The 22,357-nt window shown below is 37.8% G+C and overlaps 1 protein-coding gene across 5 annotated transcripts in view; it reads right to left on the bottom strand.

The window, feature by feature from the left end:
• Nucleotides 1–22,357, bottom strand: part of SI (sucrase-isomaltase) — a 186,155-nt gene that overhangs the window by 109,855 nt on the left and 53,943 nt on the right. The window contains exons 1-3 of one of the 5 annotated variants that reach the window (XM_081954757.1): nucleotides 18,890–19,007; nucleotides 11,403–11,520; nucleotides 4,318–4,391 (exon numbers count right to left, since the gene is read on the bottom strand). In XM_081954757.1, the coding sequence (XP_081810883.1) occupies nucleotides 4,318–4,391; nucleotides 11,403–11,520 (192 nt within the window). In that variant the 5' untranslated portion in view covers nucleotides 18,890–19,007. Of the gene's footprint in view, nucleotides 1–4,317; nucleotides 4,392–5,120; nucleotides 5,255–11,402; nucleotides 11,521–13,929; nucleotides 13,987–18,154; nucleotides 18,176–18,889; nucleotides 19,008–22,357 lie in introns of those variants that run through there. The other 4 variants (XM_081954758.1, XM_081954755.1, XM_081954756.1 and 1 more) reach the window with 4 other exon arrangements.

The following is a 22,357-nucleotide window of genomic DNA, read 5'->3' as shown; positions in this document are numbered from 1 at the left end:
ACACAATGCTCGTTCGTTGCATCGTTGAAACTCTGCTATCTTCTTGGCATCATCCTTGTCATCTGGATTCCAAGAAGTCATGTCCGGTGGATTCTGTACAGCATCCCACAATCCTTCAGTATGCAGAAGTAAGCTGCACTTCATTGACCAGGAAACATAGTTTGTTCCATCCAACCGGGTTATCAGTGATAAATTTGCTGATGGTGCGTGTGCCATCTTCTCCATAATAGTAAACACTTACAAACTAAACCGCTATCTGTATACGGTATTGCGTATCAACACCAACTCTCTCTTCAGCTATGTCTGGTACACTCTGGGCCCATAACCAATGTTAAGTAATTAGGCTCCCCGTTAGGAGAGCAAGTATGCAGAGAAGCGTAATGAGAGTGATATGGAAGAACACACACAAACCAGCATACAGGGACACTGAATAGTATAAAATATAGTAGTTTACTATGTAGAAATATAGAGGTATTCAGAGTCCGGTTAACAGTCCAAGTCATACACGGTTCAGTCATTCAGTTATCAAAATAATCAGTCTAGCACACAAAATATAGCTAACAGTAGCAAACCACAATATCTCACAATACACCGATCAGCGTCTAAGCAAACAGAGAACTAACAGCCATTCTGGCTCCCTCTTATGGCTGCTTAAGGTAACAAACCAATTACATTTGTCTAGCATTTAAAGTAACAGATACATTTGTTACAATTATGGCTTATATACATTGCCAAGCCAAGCCTAGGGTTACATCCCTAACATGGATGATAGATAGACAGATACAGATAGATAGATATAGATATAGATAGATATAAATGAAAGAGAGAGACAGAGGCAGAGAGAGAGACAGAGAGATGATGATGATGATGATGATGATGATGATGATGATGATGAATGGACAAACAGATAGACAGATGGAATCGTTGTGTTCTGGGAACCCAAGAATCCTCTTACCCCTACTCTCCTAACCTTTTGAATTAACAGTCTGTTTCTCTGTTTTAAGACTGGCAGGCACTTTTAAATGTTTATACCCATGATGGTGAACCTATGGCATGTGTGCTACAAGTGGCACGCGGAGCCATTTGTCAGGGCACGCGAGCCGCTGCCCTGTCAGCTGGCCACCGCACATGCGTGTGCTGGCCAGCTAAGTTCACCTTTTTAAAAGATATTTTTCTCCTTCCCCAGGCTCCAGAGGCTTTTTAGGAGCCTGGGGAGGGTGAAAAGAGCCTCCCTCCCCTGGAGGCTTCCGGGACCGTCCGGAGGCTTCCCTGACGCCTTCAGAGCGCTTAAAACCACCCTCCGAGCAAACCGGAAGTCACTTACAGGTTGTTCGGAGGGTCGTTTTAAGCGCTCCGAAGGCATCAGGGAAGCCTCCGGACAGTCCCTGAAGCCTTCGGAATGCTTAAAACGACCCTCCGAGAAACCAGGAAGTCACTTCCGGTTTGCTCGGAGGGTGGCTTTAAGCGCTCCGAAGGCGTCAGGGAAGCCTCCGGACGTTCCCTGAAGCCTCCGGAGGGCCTCCGGAGGGGGCAGGGGAGGCTCTTTTCGCCCTCCCCAGACTCCTATAAAGCCTCTGGAGCCTGGGGAGGGCGAAAAAAGCATGTAAAAATGGAGGATTGCGCATTGTGCGCGCATGCGCACTGGGGGATCATGCGCTGCATTATGGGTGCGGCACGCCCGCACATGACCCGTCCCCCGTGCTTTCCCCCAACTGTGGCACGTGAGCCGAAAAAGGTTCACCATCACTGGTTTATACAATGTTTCCATGTGAACTATGCACTGCCAGTTTCTGCTTACTAGTTTCATCCCTTATGTTTCTCTTCTAACGATTACAGGATTAAAAAAGAGAAATTTGAATATATAGAGAACCATCCAAAAACCAACAGCATCTACTATCATCTACTTCTTTCAGGTACCTTTTGCAAGAGTATCATCATTGGTCAAGACTAGTCTAGCTATGTGAACTCATCACTTTGAAAGAAGAAAAAATTGAAGCATGACAAAATTGACCATTGGCTTTCTAGTGGCTTAAAGTATACACACTGGTAATCTCCTGGTATGTGAAAACTATCCTGTTCAGGCATTTATGTATAAGTATTAAATTATATAAGGCTGAAGTTGACATGATAATTAAACTTTTATTTTCTTATCTTCTTTTAAAGGTTTTTAATGAAAAGAAACTAATGACTTTCAAAATAAGATTTTTGTCATGCAGTCTATTGATCCAAAGTTCTGTATCACTGACTGCATTTCAATATCACAATAAACTAATTTCCTCCACCACAGGTTCTTCCAATGTATTAAAGTAAGACTGCCTGGGAATTTTTGACAATTATCATTGAACACATCTGGCAAGTATCAAACTGGGAAAGGTTATAATAAACCGTAGTTCTTGTCAGAGTTGTAGAAAAATCAAATCCAGAAAGCACACACAGATTCAGTTGTATTCATTAACTTCTTTATATACATAATAACAGATGAATAAATGTACAATACCAATAGTAGATTCTTTCAACGTGGCAGAAGTTACAAGCAGAACACAAGCAGGAGAGAACAGTTAGTTTCAGAGTTCTGAGCAGACAGGGTCTTAAGTTTTATGTTTCAATTCTTTGCACAGACTCAAAAGGTTACAGGCTAAACCACGCCCTGGTTCCTAGCTGTTTCAGCTCCCATTGGCTGACCTTGTTGCTATGCCTATTCATTGGCTGACCTTGTTATCATATCTCTCCCAGTCATGAATATTCTAACAGTTATACCATCCTTCAGTTCTTACATTTCTAGCTTTCCTCCATAGATTCAGAGACCACGAAAGATTCTGAAACTTTTGCTTAAATAAACTTGTGTGATTAGCAGCCAACAAGATGCTGGTTTACTGAAGTAAACTCCAAATCATTTCTTTTACAGCTCCATAGAGGAAGATTCCCTTCTGCCTATTTAATAACTAGCATATAATAATAGGTAGAAAATTGTGTTCAAATTCTGATCAGTCATACAAGGACACATAAACTGATTGGTAGCCTCATATTGCAATGAACAAGGTCATATATTCAATTTCACAGCTACTAAGATTGTTGGCCAAGCAGGTACAAAGGTAGCCAGAGAAATGCTTGAAGCCTGAGAAACAGGCCCTTTGTCAGTCAATAGTGCTGTTTTACCACCAGCTTATCAATGTGCCAAGGACTTGGACACACAGTAAACAACAGCACAAGGAAACAACAGCCAATTGCTGGCCATCAACACAACAACTAACCACATAAGGAAAGCATCACATAAATATAAAGCATAGTATAACCCAAAGCACATCTTTTGATAGAGAAAAGTTCTCTGAGAATGTGCTCCAGTACAAGTCTGAAAGCTCAGAAGACTAAACCTCTTGTCCTGGTGACCGACCCAGATTGGAGCTTGCAACATTATCCTGTGACACATGTATTTGCCTTTATTTGTGTTCAGACTTTATTAAACTGTATCCCGATTTTCACCCACAAATTCATGAAAAAAATGTATATTAATTGGTTTACTCATCTCTGATAATTGTTGGAGTTTAACCAAACACCTCCCCTCTCCATGCAATCCTGAAGTATTTTTTGTGGTGGCCCATATGATAGCAGTTCCATCTTTTTCCAACTGTCTGATTGTGACAATAATGATGGTGACAATTGTTTCTTCTTCTCCTTCTCTTTCCTGCTCTTTTCCTCTATTGATACACATTTTCCCCCTATTTTCTGTCTAATTTTTCTCAAAATTCTCCAACTGCATTTCAAAGTCCTCTGCATGAGCATATTGTTGAAGGCACAAAAAGATGCATGAATGCTGTACTTGAGTGCCAACAAATAACTCAGTCTGTTAGCTTACTAAATCGTGACACATGATATGGTTTAAACAACATGACATTTGTAAACCTTCCTGAGCCTTTAGAAGTGATTGCATGCATGCATAAAGAAATAAGTAGGGCTGCCAAGCTTTTTCCAATGAGCACGATCAATTCCATTGGCCATTCCAAACCTTTGTAAACATTTTCTTTAAAATGTGGACATGCAATCTTCACCAGTGTGGGAAATAAATATTTTTTTATATATTTGCAACAGTCGTAAGTATAAAAAATGGTCATAAGTGACTTTTTTTCAATGCAGTTGTAACTTTAAATGGTTATTAAATGAATTTTTGTAGCATACTCCTACTCACAGTTGAATATGGGTGGAAATGTAATAATTCTTGATCAATAAGTTGTTGTTGTTATTATTATTATTATTATTATTATTATTATTATTATTATTATTATTATTATTATTATTATTTAACTTGTATACACTACTTACCTTTGTTGCCACTTGATCTGGGATACAATCTATTCTTTCAGAAAGAGGAATAACTGGACAAGTAGGTGAAAAGGCTAAAAATAAATCAATGTATTACATCAGTTAGAGAACAATAATAACAACAGCAACAATAGAAATAAATAGGCAATGCAAATACAACAAACAAGCATTTTGTTAGCTAAGAAATCTGAGAAATCCTCACTAAATGCTATGGCGAAAAATAGTGTTTATTTCAATTATTTGTTTTAACAAGATTCAGGCACTGTATAAAACAAACCCTACTTTGAATGTGATATTCAGATGCTTACTAGAATTGTGGTGATTCATTTAGCGAACTTGCAGGTATCAGTATATACAGATATAAGTCAGAAAATACATTTAAGTTTTAGAAGAGAATCAAATAGGTTGATGTAACTTTCTTTTCTATGAATCTCCGTGCCTTATTAGCGTCCTTATTCTGCAGAACGTCTGAATTTAGTCCAGTATCTTGAGTGACTTTACCTAAATTAGTTCTGGATTGCAGACTAAGCTTGTTTGCTGATTTATTTATTTCCATTTAGATCGTAATCCAACTCTCACATTTCAACTCTGAGCAGCTTACATACATTTAATACAAAATCAGCCTTCCCAAAAGACCCAACCCAGAATCATTCACTAGTAAAGCCATTCCATTCACCACCCTGACCTGATGCTAAGGAGAAATTTTCGATAAGTTCGATAAATTTTCAACCCTGGGTGCTCAAGCCCTCCAACATGCCAAAGGCAAAGCTGCCACATGCCACTTTTTAAAATGAAATACTAACCTGAACAGCTATAAAACACCATGTCCATCCAGACAAGGACCATATTTAATTCTATCAGTGACAGCATCCTATTGCGAGAGTCTTTAACAGTCGACCATCTGCAGCCCAATACTACATGCAGCTGTACACAGCTGTTCCTGCTCCACCACTGGTTCACCACAAAATCCAGAAATGACATTCCTCGCATTCCAGTCAATGTTCAACACTCAGTCCAATTTCTGTCACATTGCAACTCCAACATTCTTTCTGGCCTCAACAATCTCCAACATTCACTCTGGGCTTAGTAAATCCTGAGCTCACATCAACATACAACATTATTTGGCCTTCTGGTCAGTATTAACTCTCAGTAGCTAGCTGGACTAGTGCCTGAAGTTTCCTTGGCAAGATTTCAGAAGTGGCTGGGTCACTGCTTCCTTTGTAGGGCTTTCTAGGGCTGACAGTTACAGGCCCACTTGCCCTTGTGCTTAAGACAGGATAAGAATTCACAGTCTTCTTGTTTCTAGTCTGATGCCTTTAACTACTACACCAAACTAGTTTTCAACTACTCCTACAGCCTGTCATTAACTCAGCCCTTGATCTCAGTACCATCACAATAAATAAGTAACATCACTCTATTAATAGCTGTATCATGCCTATATTTAAACAAATTCTACTTCTTACCTTTACAGGCTATTTTCAATTACATAATGATACTCATTGCGGGTTAATATATTGTTTTATTGATTACATTTTTGGAAATAAATAGTTGAAATAAATGTTATAAACAAATGATATAATATAAATGAATATTACTTTTGTCTAATATATCTTTCTTTTTTCTGCTAAATAAAATTCAATAATGTTATTTTGTAGTCTACATATTCTAATGTTAGTATAAGCACATGTCTGCATAATTTCATTACCCATTTTAAAGCAATTATACAAATAAATAACTTGGTTCTGTCCCAGAGTATTTTGTACATATTTTCATCTTGGGAGCATTTTATCATAATCTGTTTATTCTACCATGATACATTACTTTTGCAGAGACTAGCAACTGTTTCACTGCATAGTTGAAACAAATGACTTGCATTTAAGCAATTTGTCTAAAATATGCAGTGAACCAGATTACCAGTTTCTGCAAAATAATTAATCATAAGTATTTATAAAATTTGTGAGTATGTCATCACACACACACATTATAGTGTATTATATGTATACTATATGTATATTATATGTATCTGATATTTAACTCATACTAAAAATTGCCATAATGACAGTATATTTCTTATTATTCTTTTATTTAAAATGCTTCTCTATTCCCAATGGGTGAAAATTGTTGATTTATCCTTTTTATCTATATCTGACACTCTTTCGAGAGGCCTATGGTCAAACAATAATTGAGTTATTTACTTCAACTTCCAGAAAACTTTAGATATAGTGTTTAACCCTCAAAGGTTCCTTTGGTTAATTACAGGAATGCAACTGTATGTATTCCATATTGTTATGAAAATTATAACAATATGCATGTAAATATTGGCAAATGCTCTATTCGCCCCCCCCACTTTACTTTTTTGGAAAGTTGTTTTATTCAAGGGCATTAACAACTAAACTGCACCTAAGGGCTCATCTCCAAAGCTCAGTTAATGTGGATTCTGTCAAAGATGTCCTTATTTTCTATGCAGGGAAAACGGCTTTCCCCCCGCTTCCATTTTCACTGTCATCAGTTGTTGGGAAACAGATCCATCAATACAGATGTGCCAACATGGGCTCTCACTGTTGTAACTGCAATGGTTTGATGGATGAGTGGACTCAGAAGTTTAACCATTTTCTAAAACTCCCTTCACTTATTCACCCACCTATTCACCTCTGCACCCAGTCTAGTAATAAAATTCTGAAAAGTAAAAGGTAAAGAGGAAATACTTTACCTATCAAATCTGTGCACCTGAGCAGGATCACATCAAATAGCTATCAGAGAAAATATACCTGATGATCTCATCAGCTAGCCATACCCTTACTGGGAATTGAACCTGCGCTGTATTGCATATTAGGCAGTTGTGTTAGCCACTAAGCCGCAGGCTCTCCTCCTTTATCAGCTAAGCCACGGAAATAGGTATGTATTGTGTCACAACCCCTGGCATGCCCAAATATGGGAGGGAGCATACTGCTTCCCTTTTCTGTCTATAGGCCCACCCTAGGGGCTATCCAGGCAGAAAGCCTTTTTTATGTTGCCTTGTTACATTTGTGTTGCATTTGTGCTGATAAATAAATAAAGGGAGACTAGTATAGATCTATTTCAAGTTATTTAGCTCTCATCAGCTAGCCATACCCTTACTGGTCTATACTATACTAATCTCCCTTTATTTATTTATCAGCACAAATGCAACACAAATGTAATATATATATATATGAAGAGGGATATGACATCGAAGCTCACGAGTAGGAATGTGAGGTCACATAAGATGGTGGCTCTTCAGACTTCAAGTTTTTATGTGACCTCACATTCCTGCACAACTGTCGAGACAAAAACGTGATCCCCACATGCTTCCAACTAAACTTCCATTCAAAAACCTCAGCCACTGAAAGAATCCTGAAAAGAACTGAATTAGCCCTAATCAGAAACACAGGAAAAGATTCCTACTAGACCAAACCAACAGGGACCTACTCACTCTTCAAACTCAGCAATAAAATCCACCCAGCACTCTGGGACAAATCCAAAAAACTAGCCCTCTGGAGAGCTGAAACAGAAACCTCCCACAAGACAGACACACACACTAACAAACTCCACAGACTAGAAAGACGCCAGTAGCCCAACCCCCTCCACAGCAACTCATGAAACAAACAGTATATAACATATCAGTCAGGACCCTCACCAGAGCAGAAACCAATGTCCTTTCCAAAGGATTCAACTTTGCAGTCGCCCCCAAATGCATCCCCACTGAAAACATCATATGTGGAGTTGAAGCTACCCTAACCAATATCAACCCAGATGAAGCCAATAAAATCAGACTTGAAGTCACCAACATCCTCTGCTCCAGCAATCCACCCAGAAGCAACTTACATAAAGAAGAACAAAAAGCACTCACCAAATTGAAGAAAGACAACAACATAATCATTCTCCAAGCAGACAAAGATAACACCATTGTGGTGATGAACACATCTGACTACCAAGCCAAACTATCCAACCTACTCCAAGACCCCACTTACAAATCACTAAACACAGATCCACCACCTACCTGAAAAAAAGACACCAAATCCAAAATAAAAGCCTCTCCCATCAGGGAAGAGATCCAGCAAAGAATCATCCCCAGAGAAAAATCATTCAGATGCCCCAAGCTCTACGGTCTCCCCAAGATACACAAAGAAGGAACACCTCTCAGACCCATAGTCAGCTCCATAGGCTCGCCTCTACAGAATCTTGCCAAATTTCTTGCCAAACAACTTCAGCCCTACACAGAATCCACCAACTCACATGTACAAAACTCAATCCACTTCATAGAAACAATTAAGAAACAAAACCTACAACCTAGTGACCTACTCGTGAGCTTCGATGTCATATCCCTCTTCACCCAAGTGCCTATTAAAGAAGCCTTGACAGTTATCCAAAACAAATACATCCCCCCAAGCACATCCTAGATCTGACCAACCACTGCCTAACCAACACATACTTCATCCACAATGGACAAAGATACAAACAGATAGAAGGAGCACCTTTGGGATCACCCCTCTCACCCGTCATCACAAACCATACATGGAACACTTTGAAACCAACGCCTTAGGTAAATCTGAACGCAAATCCAAACTCTGGCTTAGATATGTAGATGACACTTTCGTAATTTGGCCACATGGGAAAGAAAAACTGGACAACTTCCTCACACATCTCAACAGCCTACACCCCAAAATACAATTTACTATGGAAATAGAAGCTAACAAACAACTTCCCTTTCTGGATGTCCTAATCTACAAAAAACCCAATGGCTCCCTAGGACACACCATCTACCAGAAAAAAACACACACCAACCGCTACCTAAATGCACAATCCCATCACCACCCTGCACAGATCAACTCCGTAGCCAAGAACCTCATCTCCAGAACCAAAGACCACCTGAAAACTGAATTACACACCCTCACAAATGTATTAATTTCCAATGGATTCCAAAAAAATGCAATTACCAACCTAATCTAAAGGGAGAAACCCCAAAGAACCAAGACACAGAACCGTACAATGGCATCACCCTCCTCCCTTACATCAAAGGCACCACAGATAAAATCAGAAAAAATATCCATAAACAACAATATCAAGACAGCCTTCGGCACTGACCAAAAAATAGCCAACATCTTAAGAAACCCCAAAGACAAGATCCATCTAGAAAACCAAGGAGTCTATGAAATACCATGCAAAATCTGCCCAACCACATACATTGGACAAACATACATTGGACAAACTAAATGCACCCAGAACACAAGAACGCATCGCAGAACACAAGAACACAGTCAAAAAAGAAGAAAAAACTTCCTCCCTTTTCCAGCACCTTAAAGCAACAGTACATGAAATTGATTTTGAAGGAACCAAATTACTCTCCAAAACTGAACACTTCAACAAGAGAATAATTATGGAAGCTATCGAAATAGAGAAACACTCCCACAACATGAATAAACATGATGATACCTCCCGCCTACCAGATATCTGGAAACTAGTCCTAGTCAATAAATGAGTTCCAGCCACAAAAACCAACACAGGACCCAGAACAACACAGGACACCATCACCAATCACCCTCACCAAACATCAATTCCATCAACCAATCAAGATGTGACAACACAGCCAACAAATCCGTTTAAAGCAACAAAGCCAACATTCCACACACCCCACCTATATTTATAGAAAAATGGCAGCTCCGATCACGCTTTGCTCACACAAGCATGAAGCCAAAGACACCAGCCTGAAGATAACGAATGTGACCTCATCGGAACGTCGCCAAGATACTGTCAATCATACACGGGAAATGACTGGAATACATACATACATACATATACATGCACACTGTATATTTGCAGGGGGCAACCTTTGATTTATCAGCCTCTTCCTGGGGAGTTTTTCAACATGTGTCTATTGCTTTTCCAGATGACTTCTAACCCCATAGTCTTTCATATACCAAGTTTGTGGTCTTCTGCCAGAAGGATAAATTCATATTTAAAAGCATTATGTGCAACAGCTGGCAACCAAGTTGTGGGATGGTTGCATGAGCTACCTCTATTTCTGTTGCTTTATTATGTAGTTCCTCTACCATCAATTATGCTTTGGTCTGTTTTTCTAGCAAGCTTGTAAGCCTTTGTTTGTTTGTTTGTTTTTTAAACATAACCTCTGAGTAGTAGCTGACAAACCATATGTGGGTGGGGATGCATCATGAGGAGCAGGGCCAAAGAAAATCACTTTTTTTCCTGCAGAATTCCTGTCACTCCCTCTGATCAGCTATCATTCATGTTCCTGAGCTGAGGATTAGTTAGTGACTTGACTGATATTTACTGATAGATAACCTACTTTGAAATATCTGAATCTTTCCATTGCTCAGAATTTAATGACCACATGCAGTATCGAAGAACTAGAAGTTTAGAGGATACCTAAAGTCAGCCTAATTGGTTAATAGCTGCCAAGCTGATACAACCCTCTGCAAAATGGTCAGAAAGTGCGACAAATTGTATTTGTGATAAAATTGCCATAGCTTATTAGTTACTTAACAAGGAATACAGTATTTTAGGCTATCTCAGATACAGATTGAAGATCACGTAAGGCAACCATATGGAAATATAAGTATAAGTATAATCTTTATTGTCATTGTACTTAAATACAACAAAATTGGTTGTAATATGGTAGGGGGGAAAAAGAATAGCTAGGGGGGTATACGTATCTTAGTTAGGTGCAAACAGGGAAATAATCTTGTCCATTCTATGACTTAAAATGGACAAGTTCATTTTTTTATGGACTTTGTTTAACTCTTGGAGGGAGTTCATGAAATGGGTAGAATTTTATCATACCTACATGAGACTGGGGTTGGAAAGAATTTTGGTGGTTGAATTTTTAACCCCAATGTTCCTACCCTACTCTAATTCCTGTGGGTTTCATATTTCAAAATGGCAAATGATCAAAGGCAGAAGAAGCACAAAGGCTCACCCGAAGGCATGATTAGAGGTCCGCACTTATCTGAAAATCATGTGGGAGATATTTAATTATTCTTTTAAAAGATCTTGTGTAGCCGTTGGAGCAGTTTTCTGGCTGTAAGTCAAGGAACTGTGAATAACATTACCTTTAAGACCAGAATAACCTGTTGCTAGAAGTACAATCAAAGCGATGGTTATGATGAGTAGCAAAAGGAAGAAAGTGATCAGGAAGATTTCTAATCCAGTGAATTTCTTCTTTCCCATCTAGAGAGGAAAAGAGAGAAATAGATATATAGATATATATACCTCATAAATTCAACTTAAGCACTTGCTTTCAAAACATGTATCCTTTCATCCAAATAATCAAAACATAGCCAACAATACTAAACCTGTGTTCTTCTTTACCACAGGACTTGCAAGAAAACATTAAGTGTTTATTATGAATTTCAACTTTTTTCAAACTAGCATTTTAAAAGGTTTATTTTTAATCACTAAAGCTTCTCTCGAGGGTTAAGATATAGACCACTTCTTTCAGGGAAAGAAAAACCACATTTATATGGTTTTTTCCCCGTTATAAGTCCTTTCCCCGCCCCCCGCCCCCGTTGATAATCAGTGAAGAAATACCCATGTACACGTTACACAGACATAGAAACATAGAATAACCAGAATTAGAATAAAACCTACCAATGGGGGGAAAAAACCTTTAGCAAAAACAATAGCAATATAAAAGCACTTCGACTTATATACTGCTTCAAAATGCTTTATAGTCCTCTCTAAGTGTTGAATATTGAGAGGGACAGATGAGGCGTGGAGCAGCTGAGGTAAAATTACTGCATAATAGCTTTATTAACAGAACAAGAATCAACGGCAACGATATACAATTCAGTACCTTGCCCTGCTTGACAGCTATTTATACTAGAGCTGTCAAACAGGGCAACCAATAATATCAGCAGAAACAGCCCCCGCTCAACCAGCCACCCCTGTCAATTGACAGCAGTTGCCAGCTGTCAATCGTATGTCGAGGACTTGCGGCTGGTCGTAAGTCGAGGACATAAAACTAAGCAGTTTAAATGTCAACATATTGCCCCCAAGAATCTATGTCCTCATTTTAGAGACCTCAGAAATGTGGAAGGCTGTGTCAGCCTTGAGCCTAGTGAAATTCAAACTGCCAAACTGCTGGAAATCAGCAGTCTAACCACTGCACCGCCATGTCCCTTTAGCTTGACATTTATAAGAAATAAGTGTTAGCAACTGCTCATCTTGGCTGAAATACAGTACTTAAGGATAAGGATTGATTAGTAATCTTAGGAATTATGCCCATATCTGACAAACTGGCTTTCCAAGAGATAGATTCCTCAGCCATCTGCTCAACCTTATAAAAAACAGCACGGCACAATCAATGTTTATCTGTAAGTAGCATTATAACCCACTCATACTTATATCAAGCATTTTTTTTTAGATCAATAAGAAATCAGTTAGGTTACTATTTGCCTTGTTTGATTTTTCTTAGTAAGGTAAGAGGAGCTACATTTGTCTTTGCTTCTTATCGACAAATTGTCCAACTTCGTTTAAATTAGTTTTTAAAACATTCCAAATGTTCAACTCTTTCAGCAATGAAATTAATATTTTGGCTTTGTGGTTTCCTTTCCTCCCCCTCCTCCCAAGTTTGGCTACACTTGCAAGCTGTTATGAATTGTATGTTATTGTTACCAACTGTGAAGAACAGTTTAAAGATCGCAAGTAAAGTACTGACCAAGGTGTAAATAGTTTTCTGAACTGAGTTAACAGCATACACTTCCATAAAATAGATTATTATTATTATTATTATTATTATTATTATTATTATTATTATTATTATTATTATTATTATTATTATTTACTTTAAGGATTGTGAGCTTTAAGAAAAAGACAAGAATGCCAGCAAAATGTTAGCGTGAATTATATTTCATCATGCAATTCAATATAGCAAGGAAATCCATTTTTATACATTATGGTTATTCTTCCATATGGGCAAAGCAGGATATTTCACCCTTTTAACCTTTCATTTCTTTTCCTAATACTTTCATTTATCTTGGCCCCTTGGCTACATGTAAGTTTCATTTATGTTTCCTGCAATTTATTCTGTCATCTATTTCTGAACAACCTTTTTCTCCTCTCCATCAACTCATCTCAGTATTAGGATATTATTTAGGGTTGCAAAACTCTGATAGGCCACAAGCTGGAAGCCAAGTGGTAGAATTTTCAGTCTGCCTCTGATCCTGTGCAGATTTTTGCAACACAGAGCCAGTAGCCTTAGAATAACACAATGCTTTTGGACGTGGAGAGAATTTCCTGCTCTTGTTATTGCAACATACATTTCCTCGCCAAGGAATTGCAAAACAGAGTTTTGATTGATTTAGTACACTCCTCCCTTGAATTTCATTTTCTAAGTATATAAACACAAGGATTTTAAAAAGAGACTGAAAGCATAAAATATTAAAAAAGCATTTTTGAAGAAAAGATAGTGTGGCATCAAGTTATGTCTACGTTAGAATGGCTATTGGTAACCAAACAATATTTCCAGTTTTAAATAAAAGGGGAACGCATTAATATTCTCTTCTTATGAAGATTATGCCCACAGAGGCTACTTAGAACGTTAAAGAAAGTGAACAACATGATTTTTTTAATACATACTTTTAAAGGCCGTTGGTTTTCTTCATGTAAGACTGCTAGACGGTTCTGTGAAAGGAATCAGTTACTCTGTGGCCTCTTGTTATATACTGACCTGCTATCTATGTATTATATTTAACTAGGCTATCATTTGAAGTTAGGCATATGCAGGCAGATTGCTTGGCTCTTTTTAACTGCTGCAGATAGAGAACAGCTAGTTAATGATTTTTTCTATCCTAGGTGTCTTTCACGCAGCATTTCCTTTTTGTCGTGCTATAAGCTGTCCTATCAAACCATTTTCTAATTGTCCCTGGACTTTTGCTTTTGTTATCAGCTTTTCTGACATGAACCTCACTATAAAATCATTAAAATTATGTAAGGGTTCAGAAAGCAGAGTCTAAAGCAGTTTGCAATGGTATTAATGGGTTTTTTTTTATCACTGTTTTTCTTTCATTGCTATTGTTATCTGCTGATTAGTGGGAATATAAACTGTAATAGGTAGTTGTTTGGGTGAGGAAATGTAAATAAGACTTGTTGGCTAGACTTTTTAAACCCCTTTAGTTATTTGCTTTATTTATTTTAATCCTACCTTTATTATTTTCAGAAATGATTCAAGCTGTTAACATACCTAATGGTTCTTCCTCCATCTATTTTATCCACAGCACCAACCTTGTGAGGTTGGTTAAGCAGGGAGGGTGTGTCTGGCTCAAAGTCACCCATCTGGTTTTCATGCCTAAGGAATGACTAGAAGTCCCAGTCTTCCTTTTTTTTCACCGGGTGCTTTTGCCAAACCGAGTTTCAAGATGCACTGAAACTAGTATAGCAGAAACACGGAGCACTGATGAGACCAAACTGGTTTATAACAAAGAACAAATGAAAAACAGAAAATAGACAGGACAAGAAATATTTACATGGCCAGTACAATAAAAAAATAAAATAGTAGGCCTCCAAGTAGGCCTCTAGAAGACCTCCAAGGTCTCTTCCAACTCTGCTATTGTATTAATACCTTTTGCCTGCAAGTAAGAACTGGTGGGACCATAAAATATAGAAAGTCATAGAAAACAAAGAAACTAAAGTGTTCAGAGACTTTAGAATCTTAGCAGACAGGCACATGCCACATCACACGACAGGTTTAACAATTGTGAACGAGAAACACAAAAACCTCTGGATAGTGGACATGGCAGTAGTTGGAGACAGCTTTGTATTTTGTTATCAAGAAGATAACAAAATTCAAAGAGCTGCAAATTACAAATAGAATGACTGGTGAAAGAAAGCAAAGGTAGTGCCAATGGTAATGGGTGCCTTGGGTGCAATCCCAAAACAACTGGAGCACCTCTTGAACACAATCAGCATGGAAAAATTTACCACCAGTCAACTGCAAAAGACAGCTTTACTTGGGAGCATTCACATCCTGAGACGATACCTTTAAACACCATCAAACATCTATATCTGCCTATCCCAAATCCTTGAGAAAGACTTGAGGGGTAGACAAAAATGTCAAACCCAGTATGAACATCTGGCTAATTATGCAATGAACTAATAATAAAGATGACTTTCTTTCCTCTGTCCATCAGTTCATCTTTTCAGACAGAGTTTTTGAACGATGGAGAAAATTCACAAAATTATAGGAACTTTCTAGTCCAACCTCCTCTCCAGATAGGAATCTTCACATCATTCTCATCATCATCACAAAAGAGTCTCCAGTCTTTTTTGAAAACTTCCCAAAAAGGTTTGGAGGACTCACAACTCCAAGGGAGAAGCTGTTCCGTTCCTTAATAGACCTTGTAGTTAAAGAAAATATCCCATCATTCAGGGCAGCATTGTCTATTGGAGTGACGAATATGCAAGCATGACATGTACAAAACAGATGGCTTGCCCGATGATGTTATATCTATCATCTGGCTGATTTTTATCACCCTACCCTTCTGCCAATATGAATGTTTCAACCAACCTCTGAAAATGGCTCCAGAGGCAGAGTAATCCATCTAAATCCAATGTTACTCTACAAATTGCATTGTTATTTTCCAGGCTAGATTTATTTATTTCCTCTGTTATTGTATGTCAGGCATTCAGCCTATTCTCTACATCTAATTGTGCTTCAAAGAACAAAAGATTACTTTTTCATTATTCTCTGCCATTTTATTCTGGCTTTTGAATGTTCATCCCCCTTTCTTTATCTACACATTTTCTTTGTGCTTTTGTACCTTTACATGTTATCTTTATCCTTTTTTTAGCAAAAAATGGAAGTGGGAAAGGCAGGGAACAAATGTTCTTTACTGAAAAAAGTAAATATAAATTACGAAAAAATCAATTACAGTTGATACCCACAACAAATTAAAACATTACCAGCATACTACCATAGAAAAAAGCCACTGCATATTAAGAATACTTGGATATTTTCCAGCAATTTTAAGGTTGCTTTGTTAGCCTTATGGACTTTAGAGATATATATGCAGCTTTCTTATTAGCTGATCCCAGTGTGTATGCAACCTAGAACTCAAGAGTTTGAGATTAGGTGTATGTGCTTACAAATCTATTACACTGACCTGATGAGCAAGGCAAACCGCCAAGAGCCTTAATCCCTTACATTCCACTAGATCTGAATATTGTTCACTCAGCTATAATTTGAGTTATAATTAATTGAAAGATAAAAGTTCCGGCACAGAACCTTGGATTAAGTACAAAGATTTCCTTTTGTTATTCCTAATGAGACTGAATAATATTGGACATCTTGACTTAAAACTGTTATGAAAAGTCCTTGGTGCTCTCTGAGATTCGTCATTTTCCTACAGACATTTTATTATCCAAACTAGGTAACATCATTAGTTCTGGTAACAGAGGTGGTTCCTACCAGTTCAGACCAGTTTGGCCAAACCAGTAGTGGTTTGGTGGCCTGGGACTGGCTGGAACCAGCAGTAACCCAGGTCTGCCATGCCCCCAAACCGGTTCTTCTACAAGGCCACCATCTTGATTTTTGGTTCTGCACATGCCCAGAACAATTGTAATTGCACAATTTTCTCCCTTTATTAACATTTTGTGCATGCACAGGCCTATTTTTGTGCACGGAGCATGCATCTGGTGTGCATGCAAGCGAAGAGAGCACACACGGGCAAAATTTTTGTGTGCACTGAACCAGCAGTAATGCTAGGAGCAACCCACCCCTGACTGGTAGAGAGTGGGTTTGTTCCCATTTTATATTCTAGAGCAGTGGTCCCCAATGTTTGCAGGCAGCCTAGTGGTCTGGCAAGAGGAGGAGTCCCGGTCATGTGAGGGGCATGCCAGTGTGCAAGCGCATGCATTTGCAGGTTGACTTACGCAAGTTGAGCTTCATGCACGTGTGTAGTGCATACATGCCAGCCTACTGGCAACTCAAGCTGCATGTGCATTTGTATGCACCAGCCAGCCGCTCACGTGGCCCAGGTGTGAATAGGTCACAGTCCAGTAGTGGGCCATGGTCCAGCGGTTGGGGATCCCTGTTCTAAAGACTTGCTCTGTCAGTACTGTTGTGGGTGATCTTTTGGGGGGGGGGGTATTTGATGGATGCTTTCTGTTGCCTGTTGGCAGCTCCTTGATTGGAGTATTGTTTAATCTTGGTATTAATCTCTGCTTATCTAGGTGTTAATTGCTGTGAGTTTTCATCATGTCTTCTGTCTGCTGATCAGCTTAGCACATAAACCAACTAAAATCCTTCAAAACATCCTAAGTAAACCAAAAGACCCAGCAACCCCAGAATTAAAAACAGGCATCATTGCAACAGCCCTGACATTGGACAAACAGATGAAGACTAGCAGAGTGCAATCACAAACACTAAGTAGCAGTCAGAAGACATGATGAAAACTCCCTAATTTCACAACAGACTTAATCATGGATTCAATTGGAAAACTGTGACCATCCTAGGCCAAGCCAAATCAAAAAATGATAGAGAATTCTGGAAGCCCGACCATTCCTGCTAGTTGGCCATGAATAGCATAAAGACATACTGTAAACAACATCTACATACTATTGAAAAGAGACAATCAACAAGCCAAAAAAGGAACAAAAAGACCTAGACATCCTCCACAACAACAAAAACACCACAATGAGTGGAGTTTAACACCAATGTTAATATCAGACTAATAATGAAGAAGTAGTCAAGGAACTTCCAAACAAACTTACAGAAAGCATGCCAAAGAACAACCAAAACCATTCCCACCAACACTGACAATGCAAGCCACTAGAATATAAGATAAGATGCAAACCCACTCCTTACCCACACTACTCTGAGTGATGAAATGTCTGCAAGAAAACAACCAAGGTCAGAGAGCATCAAGGACCCCACATTTCAACTTGAGCTACAAATGTTATTTTTTATAAGTGAAACCTGTTAATCAGGAAGTGGAAATTGTAAAGTTTAGAGCATCTTACAAGATCAATCCTTTCTAGCGCAAGAGCAAAAGCAATACAAAAATGAGTAACTGATCCAGACTGGGGGGGTAAAATTATATGATCACCATCAGCACAATTAAAAATACAGTTATGGACCCTCTTTGTAAATCCCCATCTTTCCATTTTTGCTTTTTGTGGCAATATACAACCTTCTGCCTTTGAATTTACATAGATAATCCCCCACACTCCATATTTATACCCTTTTCCCTTATAAATAGATGATCAGTTGGGTTAGATTTTTCCAAATGCAAAAGAAATACTTTTGCAAGGCTAGTAATAAGGCCACTTTAAACAAAATATATTCAACAAAATCTAAGAGTGTTAAACACATGTTGCAGCCGGGTCAATTATAGGTCAGTTGTAATAAGTTCGCTTTTTATTCTGAGAAAATCCTCCAGTTAAACATGGACAAAGATTTACTTATTAAGACTACATATTGAAGGAAGTAAAAAAGCAGAAATCTCTATAAAGCTCCAGGTCAGCAAAACATCCTCATCTAATTAACAAATATTTGATTCAATACCCTTTAATGACTCTTAAAATCATCTAACCATCTTACCTGAATTATGGAGCTTGGGTTTCAAAGGTTCTTTTTTGAATTGATGCTGATTTTTACACAATACATAAATTGGATGGTTGTGCAGCAAGAATCAAACTCTTTTTGATTTGTCATTGTGTTACATTATGTGGTTTTTTTTTACAAGAGATATGTAGGAAGGATGTTTCTCAACTATTATTTACTGAAGTTCACAGCTTGAAATGTTTGTAATTTATATTGAGAAAGAGATATGATAATGGTTCTAATGCTGTGCAAAAGCTCATGGAACTTATGCCAAGAAAATCAATCGTTGCTCAATATTCCTTTTTGGCATATATATTTTTTAAATCAATACTTTCTCCTTCATTCAGGAAAACTTTTTTTTCCCCAAAGAGAAATTCAGCATTGGATTTCCCTTCCTGGCTCAACAGTAGACAACATTGTCTTCAGTAGGACTGTAAAGGTTCCAAAAATGAAGATAAAAGAATTACTTCAGCCTTCACACCACTATTTCTTGACAGTTTATAAAAACTCCTAACATTTTTCAGGCATCCATGAGAGCTTGAGAATGGGGTAACTGCTTTAAGAATCACTTTAATTTTAATGAATCCATTTCATAAAACAGCTGTCTCTCCTCTTAAACAGAAGTCTGGGAAAAGATAAACTACTGATGAATAGCAAATTGGTCTAAAGTGCTTCTTCCAACTCAATTTTGAAGCATGTGTTGCTCTTCCTTTCTATGAGTAAACTTGATGTATGAGGAAACTCAGAAAACAGCTGCACAAACAAGGAAGGTGTACAGATGCACACATTTCCCCATAAGCTGGCCACCTGTACCATATTTCAAGACACTATTCTTTATTCGGTGGTTAAGATGTAATATTAATTTATGTTAACAAAAGGTTCATTTTTCTCAGTAGAAATGAACTCTAAGTGCAAATAGCAACTTCAGTTTAACTTACCATCTATTTAAATTAGTTCAGAGTTTCATTATTACATGCTGTTTCCTTTTATTTCTTATTTTCTTTTTTTTTAAATTGTTATTCTTATTCATTAGGGAGTAGCATTTAGTGTGAAATTACTCCTGAGATGTGACATTGAAATAAAAGAGACAGTTAAATATAATGACTAATAAAAAGTCTCATTTGTTTTCGGTGAGACATAGTCTGAATGTTAGCCATGAAGTCTAGAAACAACTTGCTTAGATAGATTATTGGAATGCAAGAATACTCAGGAGTTGCTACTGCTAGAGTGAGGTCTTATCCCTCTTGTTCTTCAGCCTTGACAACTTTAAGAGGTGTGGACAACAGTTCTTGTGGTGAGATGCGTGGTAAACAAACAAACACACAAAATTAATAAATAATCAGAATTCCTTGGCCAGCCATGCTAGGTCCTTCTGTTTAAATTGAAACTAGGTCCTCCTGTAAAATCAAAACTAGTACATCAGTCAGAGCTGGGAAAAGGTCCTACTGATGTTGACCTTCACCTGTCCAACCACAGAAGCACCAAGCCCAGGAGGATCCTGAAATCACAAACCCATTCTTTCAGTGGCATCTTTCAAGAGACAACACTGAAGTTAGGAGTTGCACTGTTCGCTGCTATCAAGACCCTAACAGCCTACAGACTGGGATAAAACATTGTCTGCATCACCACTGTATAATTAAATCAACATATTGATGATACTATCTCCTATATCAATGATGATACTTCTCCTATATGGAGAAGTGGAAAAATGGAAACCAGCCTTTCTTCTTGTAGAGTCCCTTAAAAGAGCCACTCACTAAGGAAGAAATGGAAACACGGAAGTACAATGTTTGTGATGACATTGAAGATTACTGAGAAGTCTAAAAAGTCACATTCCTTGCAACTAGGTTACAACAAAGATTATTCCTAGTACAGCTAGTTTCACTTGTGTCTCATGCCAGGACTGAAACATTATTGTTATGAAATCAGATAATTTGTCTCTTCTTAGATAGTCTTTATTAGTCTTCGTCAACGTTCTTCCCTAAAAAGCATATGTTGCAGATAAGCAACAGGATTTAGAAAGAGGACTTTAGAAGGAAGTGCATTACAGCCTTTTTTTCATAGCAGCAGAAAATATCTCCTTTCACAGTGAGTCACAGTAAGTTACTGACTATTTCCAAATTCATAACCTGAATAGTGCAGCAACCTGCAAATTTTCAAAACAGATCTAGAGACTGGAATTGTTATTCTGAACAATCTGTTGCAGGCAGGACAGAGAAGAGACATCAAACATTCTTTATATTAATTTAATATCCTTAATACCCTATCCCATCCCATCCCATCCTACTATCAGATGTGCATGGGTCAATTTATTGTCCACATATTCATATGCTATTTAAACAGTTGACAGGACTGTCAATAGTTTCAGGCATAAAGCAATGACTGAAGATTGAGTTAATTAATTCTTGGATGGATTGCAAACCTTTATAACTTATTTTGTGTAGGGAAACACCATTATGTTTTCTATCTATTTTTCTAAGAAGAACAATTTGGTGCAGCCCTTTTGTACCTCTCTTGAAAGTTCCCAGTTGAATATTAAATATTTCTAAGTTAATATGGTGGCAATGATAAGCCTTATGAATTTTTCATTACAAAATTTCAGTGTAATGTGTACATTAAAATATGTCCTGATCTCCTGGGCCCATTCTCAAGAAAGGAACAGCGGTAGAGTTTTCGATGCATGCAAATGTAGCCGTACTCTAGAAGAAAATGAAATTGGAACAAATGTCAAATTATGTTTCCCTAGAATTAAGTGATCCAAATATGATTTTGCTTTTCCCCAGTGCATGTATTTTTATGATTTTTTCCCCCAAGAAATGTAAGCCAATGTAGGAGAACCTGTATCCCTACTTCATTTTATCACCATCACAAACTTATAAATGAAAGTTAGGCTGAGCAATATTGGCTGTCTTAAAAACATGAAAAGAAATGGATGGGGATATTTATTTATTTTATTTCTTAAATTTGTTTGCCACCCATCTCACCACAAGGCGATGGTGTACGATATTGAATCTGTTTTTTTCAATTCTAATAAGTAGAGTATAATGCAATCAACAGTGGTTCACTAATATATTTTAGTTATCAATTCATGAGAAGAACTGGGTAAGAGACTTCATACTATCTCTTCAATTGTGTACTTTGAGTAGTCCAAGCAAGCATAAGAACTTATTTTCTTTAGAAGGTAGGATTGAAGGAAAACAACTATATGGCATTTATCCATCCATAGAAGTACATATATCATTTGGTGTTCATCTCCAAAGTGAACATAAAATAATTCACACTTACAAAAATTTGATGGAAAAAAGATTTACCTTGTCAGCTGTGTACATTATCACTGAATGGCACCATCTATAGGATAAACTCTTTTGATAAGTTTGGGTGACATCTAAGTGATCAGAGTGTACTCTTTGGCATCTCTCTTTGGCATAACATGTCTATTTGTCATGGCCTTTTTTCATATCTTTT

This window comes from Natrix helvetica, assembly GCF_964273705.1.
Source record: "Natrix helvetica genome assembly, chromosome: 5".
Classification (NCBI taxonomy): Eukaryota; Metazoa; Chordata; class Lepidosauria; order Squamata; family Natricidae; genus Natrix; species Natrix helvetica.
The sequence above is the reverse complement of the archived record's forward strand: the minus strand, read 5'-3'. Positions and strand labels throughout refer to the sequence as shown.